The 7,093-nt window shown below is 46.6% G+C and overlaps 1 protein-coding gene across 1 annotated transcript; it reads right to left on the bottom strand.

The window, feature by feature from the left end:
- Window positions 1-323: 323 nt before the first annotated feature.
- Window positions 324-5,287, bottom strand: LOC146789082 (cis-aconitate decarboxylase-like). Its single transcript, XM_085629986.1, has 5 exons — window positions 5,209-5,287; window positions 4,366-4,553; window positions 2,882-2,974; window positions 2,385-2,590; window positions 324-1,899 (listed from the first exon to the last, which is right to left on the bottom strand). The coding sequence occupies exons 1-5, from the start codon at window positions 5,285-5,287 to the stop codon at window positions 978-980; spliced, it is 1,488 nt and encodes a 495-aa protein (XP_085486112.1). The 3' UTR covers window positions 324-977.
- Window positions 5,288-7,093: the final 1,806 nt, after the last annotated feature.

Raw genomic sequence — 7,093 nt, forward strand, 5'->3', positions numbered from 1 at the left:
TTTGGTATTTCCCACACGTATGATTACTTCACAATATGCTCTGCTTTCCAGCGCACGTGGCAGATTGTCGAGAGCGGAGAATGACCACAGTGGTGCAAACTGGATGACATCAGCCGAAGAATGTTAACATTTTAAGTTTGTGCCATGACCTGATCAATCATAAGTACTTGTTCAGGTGTGTATATTCAGCTGTTATTTGTGTGGTTGTGCATGTGAGGGAAGCTTCTTACAACGGGGAAGTTTTTTGGTACAGGTTGTGAAACTCTAGCAAGGGGGCAGCATGCTGAGGAACAGCTGGAAATGAGAGTTTGTGTGAGAGGCTCCATTCTCTCTGCACCAAGCTGTTGCTCCCTTGTAAATTGCATCTAAAATGTCAGCTTATTTTTATATAAAAAATTACAATAATTGTAAAATAAATACAGAGCGTTTATTCAAAATTAAATAAATAACAACAGAAAGCACAAAATATATTTCACTAATAAAACATGAGAGACAAATAGAAAGTCCTTGCATTGACCTAATTTGTCCTGTGGTTTTAGAAAAGTACACTTGAGAGAGCGGGACACGGAGAATTCAATACTGGAATAAAATTGAACATCCAGCTGACCCGTACTTTGGCCCCCGGGGGGCGGATCATTCATTGTGAGGCAGAGATGATATTTCAGTGAGATAAGGGCTTATTATTAAACAATAAACAAACATTAAATAACAATGAATAAAAAATAACATTTTACAGTCCTTAGAAAGTACTAATGAGGTTCTAGGAATATTAATCCTATTGTTTTTGGCTGTCACTCATTGTTTTATGCAATGTTTAGGTACTGTTCCTCTCCTTGAGGCGATTTTCAATCTTGTGTATAACAACTTAAGGTAAAGATGAGTGCACCAGGTAGGTCATTCAAAATTTGTGAGAGGGATGTATTTTGATTGAACACTTTTAGTGCAGGGAGGCTACCAGGTGTGAGCTGTCTACACCTTTACCACAGAGAGGATGCTAGTTGTGAACTGTCTTCCAGGCTCTCAATCTCCTCCACCACTTCAATAATGGCTTCTGCCTGGTCTTGGTGGAGCACATAGCTAGCGTTGGAGCGGAATTTCTCATGGAGTGATTCTTGGCTGAGGGGTTTTCTCCAGTGTCCATAGAAGGTGTCACATCTTCCGGTCACGATCTCTCCGCTGTCCAGGAGCAGCGCTACTTCTCCGTACATCCTGTCAAAGTTAGCCACATTGTCCTCAGGGTGTTCCACCACCACCTTCTTCAGTAGGTTAATGAGGTCAGGTCTCCTGAGGCTGTCCTCACTGAAGGAAGAGATGCCCACATTCCCATCTAGGAGGGCTGTGCAGGCGTTGAACTGGAAGGAGTGTCGGGCCTGGTGCTCAGACTCTGGGAAGGGTCTGTTGATGTACTTAGAGACTGGGACCCTCAGAAGAATAGAGCGGATGGCAGCGGGGTTGATGGAGCCCATTATATTGATGACTCGGTTTCTGGCTGAGATGACAGCGTCTGCAACCCAGTGCATGCCCAAGTGAGCTGGGAACCTCTTGAAGGCGATGTCTTGTTTCTCCAACAGAAAGCTGTAATCTTGATCTGGCACTGCCAGGGGCGAGGGCTGGTAGTCACCATAGAAAGCACTGAACCCTGAGCAGCCGGGCACATCGTCCAAGATGAGTGGGTTGGCTTCCATTCCACGGGCAGCTAAAAGTGCTGCTTCCATGCCAAGGCGGGTGGCGTTGCCAATATGAAGAGGCTTAGCAAGAGTCGCTGCATTGGCCATAGGTGCCCCTGCCAGAGAGGCGGCGATCGCCAGAGCATGGGAACATTGGTCTGCATTCAAGGAAAGAAGTATCGCTGTGGCAGCAGCACTGCCCATAGTGCCAACAACAGATGGTGGGTGGAATCTGATTGGAGATACAAAGAACAGTGTCAGACATGGAATAAGGACAATAGAAAGATAGTTTTGTATGGATAGTACTAATAATAAGTGTGAAGTAATGAAAGCATGTCAGACATGTACCATTAATGCCATCATGCAGTGAGGAGGCATTGTCAATATGCTAAGATCTAATAAGGCACTCAACATAAATATATCATCCAGTTACAGTGAACAGAAAAATGATCTTTACCATGTTTACATTGTGTGCGCTATACACATACATGAATCTGTTTGCATCACAGGTTCTTCTTGGGGATATGTCTGCCCTCTATGCACATCAGGCACAGATCATAACATTACCACCTCTAGGGATCTCACTCATAACTCATGAGCTATTTCTACCCTATTTTTTTTTAGCATCATAACAATGGCCTTCAGATACTGCAGCCCCCTGAGGGCATTCTGTCTTGGTCATGGGATATTAATGTCCTTTGTGGGCATCACACATACCTCTTGGGGATATTGCTGGCTTCATTGGAGAAACGCATTAGTCTTCCTTGCACCTCGATGCCTACGTTGAATGCCAACAGGAAGTCTGAGCCGCTCGGTCGGGAGCCCACGGGGAGCATCTGGGAAGCCGCCATGAGAGCCGGCAGCACAGCGCCCGAGGGGTGAGTGGCAGGGTGCCAAGTGTCATCGAAGTCCATGGAGTGAGTCTGTAGAAGAGGATAAGAGGGTTAGGAGGTCCTTCAAGAAGAGGACCAGGAAGTAATGTTAAACAGAGAGATTGTGTCATCAACCTATGGAAACAATTTATAGACATAGAGGATCCATATTTTAAAATGTTGTTTATTGACTGCACAATTGCCCAATACTGTCTCTTTACAGAAGTGGAAACAGACAAGATTGAACACTGGAGTAGACAACATTAAAACAATTCTCAGAATTTCACCACTTTTAGTCTACGATTGATAGATACATTGATAAGCAGCTGTCAAATTCCTTACCGCCACTCCATTGACATATGCAGCCAGCGTGGGAGGGAGTCTCATTCTTTTCTTTCCGTACACAGAGCTGATCGCAGACAAGGAGAACATGTCCTGTTGGAGAGAGAATAAAGTGATGAATGAACTGTGCTCCTAGACACCTAGTGGAGGAAGAAGGTAACTTGTTAGAGGATGGGTTACTCAACTCTAAACACATCTCATACCTGGAGGGGTCTATTAGGAGAAAGACAGGAGCAGGTCAGGGATCTCCATGAGCAGGAGTAGTGTTCCTGAAGGACAGCTGTGTGTGAGATCAGAGGTCCCCATGTTTATCTGCTTACCCTAGATGATACTCGCTCTCCTGGTATTCTCTCGAAATATTAACTGCTTAACATCTGCAGGGAGCTTAGGGTGTGATTTGTGAAAACTCAAGGTGGATTTTATGACTTGGTCTTTCTCTCTTCTTACCTATTATTTCAGGTAGCGGGTCACACTGTTGGTTTACAGGGTTATTTAATGGGTGGGGAGTCCATGGTGTGATGCTTGGTTAGATCCAAGACTCCGATAAGCAGGTAAAATCTTATGGTGATACTGAACAACTAAAGTCTGAAGAGATTCTGATTAAGGGATGGTTTGATTCATGAGACGTTGCGTTTTTTGCTGAAGTTGCCTTTTCCTTTCGAGTATCTCACGGGCATGCAAATTTTCTGGGTCCTGATAATATGTTTTAATGGTGGTGTGTTACAGGTTGTAGTGTTTGTTTTGCTCCCAGTCTCACTTTAACTGAGAGGGCCCTTGGGAGATGGTCCCCTCTTCTGATATATGGGGTTTTAGAGGACATGTACTTCATGGTGTGCTTTCTGGTTTGGACCCTGCCTCCCTTTAAAACATGGACTCCCGAGGATATTATGGCATAGTTGGTTTTTAATGGCTGGGTGGTGAATAGTGGGTGTGCTTGTTGTGGCCCATGTCTCAGGCTGGATCAGAGAGAGATGGTGATCAGCATAGGTCTAGAGGGGTTTAATGGATGATTGTTGCTTTGGAGTTGTATGGTGTATTTCATGGTGCGGTACTTGTTGCCACTTACATGGCAGGATCACAGGAAGATGGTCACACTCTTGGTCTAAAAAGGTTTTTTTTAAGGCTGTGTGTTGCATGGTGTGGTCTATGGTGTCTTCCATGTCTCCTCCTACCTGGCAGGATTACAGGGAGATAGTGCACACTGTTGTCCTAGAAGGGATTTTTATGGATGTGTGTTGCAACGTATGTTGCCTGATGTGTACCATGTCACCTCTTGTCTGGCAGTGTCCCAGGGCGATGGCCACACTGTTGGCCTTTAAGTGTTTTTATGGATGTGTGTTGCATAATGCCTTGCTTGGTATGTTCCATGTCTCTCTTACCTGGCAGTATCCCAGGCTGATTTTCACACTGTTTTTCTAGAGGGGAGTTTTAACAGACGTGTGTTGCATGGTATGTTACTTGGTGTGCTCCATGTCTCTTCTTACCTGGCAGTATCCCAGGGCGATGTTGAACACATGGGTCGTGCTTCCCACCAGTCCAACCCCGATGCTGTCCAGGATCATACGCTTGCTTCGGTGCCGCACAGCTTGGGACAGGTGATCTGCCTGGACTCCATGTATGAAGGAAGCAAAGCTGCTGGTGACCGCCTTCTCCAGGGGGCTCCCCTCCAGCGCTACATGAGAAGAAGAGACAGGATCAGAACTACTGGCACTCTGGGTTGACATGAGACATGGGTCCAGAGTTGCCGGACCAGAACCAGATCATGTGTATATGGGACAATCATTACTCAGGACCCTTGGAGTGTAGACCCATAGAAGACTCAAGCCAGTGTGAGCGACACCAGAACCTGTTACTGGGCCCAAGTGATACAGAGCGGCATCAGAGCAGGGAGAGTTACACCACAACCAGTAACTGGGCCCAGGACATAAAGAGTGGTCTCAGACCAGGGAGAGTGACACCAGAACCAGTAACTGGGCTTAGGACATAAAGAGAGGTCTCAGACCAGGGAGAGTGACCCCAGAACCAGTAACTGGGCTCAGGGCATAGAGAGAGGTCTCATAGCAGGGAGAGTAAAACCAGAACTAGTAACTGGACCCAGGACATAAAGTGAGGTCTGAGACCGGGGGGGAGGTGACACCAGAACCAGTAACTGGACCCAGGACATAGAGAGAGGTATCAGACCAGGGGGAGTGACACCAGAACCAGCAACTGGGCTCAGGACATAGAGAGAGGGCTCATAGCAGGGAGAGTGACACCAGAACCAGTAACTGGACCCAGGACATACAGAGAGACCTCATACCAGGGGTTGTGAGTGCAGAGACACTTACCTTCCACTGCCGCTGTGTGCACCCGCCTGGACACCCTGAGGATGGCCTGTGGCTTCTGGAAGAAGAAAGAGAGAGACATTAGCTGAGTTGTTGCAGTGCATCAGAACATGGAAAGGAGAGGGAAGGGCTAGAAGAGCAGAGGGAAACGAGGCTCAGAAGGGAAAGAGGACAGAGAACGAGAAATAACAGAGGAGAGATTTGAGGGCGGTCCCTGTTAGAGGCTCCAGTCTGTCAAGCTGCAGTCCAAGACTGGCAAATGAGAAACGTCAGTCTGGCCCATGGGCAGTCCCAGCTTTGCATAAAAGCATTCCTAGGAGGGCACCTGCCCTCTCCCAGCATGGCACATAAGACGTCACTGTCTGCCATATCAGCAGTTAACGCCTGGTTTATAAACAGCCCTAGACTTGCATATTGGCTGCAGGCTGGCACCGTAGACACTCTGTCTCAAGGATCAAACCTGGTCTATGTAAACAGCGCCGCTAGCGCTTTGAATAGCACCTGGGATTTATAGGCACCACTCTGGCATATGATGCCAACATCTGGACACACATGTGATGTCAGCACTCTGATAAATTATGCCAGCACCTTGGCAAATGAAGTCAGCACACTGGTATACAATGAAAGTACCCGGCACTATAGGAACCATACTGGAGTGTTATGCCAGCACCTTAAGTTGGCATACATCTGGTCACAGCACTCTCACAAAGGATGCTCGTCTTCTGGCCTATGACGCCAGCGCGCTGGGAGATGTTGCCAGCACCTTGGCACATCATGTCAGCACTTGAGGTGGTCTGTGTTCTGGTGCGGGCACTCTGGTGAGATGTTGGCACCGTAACAGTGTGCTTATGATATCAGTTTGCACAGTATGAAACTGTTCATCTTGCTCCTGTCATGGGAGTGAAGTGAACAATGTTCCCTAGGGCACAGTGTAGCACCAGTGTTTACCAAATGGCACAACCATGTCATCTGGGACCCCATGTATCTATTGGCACAGACTTCGGATCGGCTAAAGTACAGTGTTATTTTGAAAATTCCCCTCAGGGCTGCCTGTAAAGACAATGGCTATTTGAAAACGTTGTGTATCGTGCACTATTACACGTTGTGAAAGAAGAACTTACAATCCAGTCCCAAACCCCTCTTACAACAGACCTTAATTACCTAAAATGCTCCTGTTATGCTCACGGTAGACATGCACTTTCATAGCATGAACAGCACAGAAACACATGACTAATGGACTCAGAGCAGACGATAGAAAATCACATGATGAGGTAAGAATAAAAGGTGCCATCCTTTTATTCACAAAGGTTCATTTAAAAACGGAAAAGCATTAAAAATATACGTATAAAAAGTATTTTAAAATTACGAGAATGCTAACGTGAAATAAGAGACGAGTAAACGTGTGAAAGGAGTATTATGGCCATGTACATCTTCTAATAAGTGAATGCCCTCTCTGCTCTATTTTAAAATAAATCTCTCTATGAAAACAAATTGAATTTCGAGATCTAGAGATTGGCGTTCAACCAATGGAAACAAACGATGCCCCCAAACTGAAGCAAAATACACAAATCCAGCGGTTACAGCTGCGAAACCCCGACGGCTGTAGCAGGGGCTCACCTGGAAGGCGCCTTGAAGCATGTTGTGCACTGATGTCTGCTGCTGTCCTAAGTGAAGTTTTCTCTGGTGCGTCAGTCAGTTTCTGGAGAGGTCTCCTCTGTCTCTGCAGTCAGTCTTACTTCCAAGAGAGGTCTCAATCAGTCGCTGTCTTTCGAGATAGATGTTCTCTGTCCACCTGGGAGGGGTCGTTTCTGTCCCTGTCCTGGGACAGTCCTTCGCTCTCTCTCCAGTGCTGACAGGAAGGGGCAGGTTGTGCCTTTAGTGCTGGCAG

The sequence above is a fragment of the Triturus cristatus genome, chromosome 10 (genome assembly GCF_964204655.1).
Source record: "Triturus cristatus chromosome 10, aTriCri1.1, whole genome shotgun sequence".
Lineage (NCBI taxonomy): Eukaryota > Metazoa > Chordata > Amphibia > Caudata > Salamandridae > Triturus > Triturus cristatus.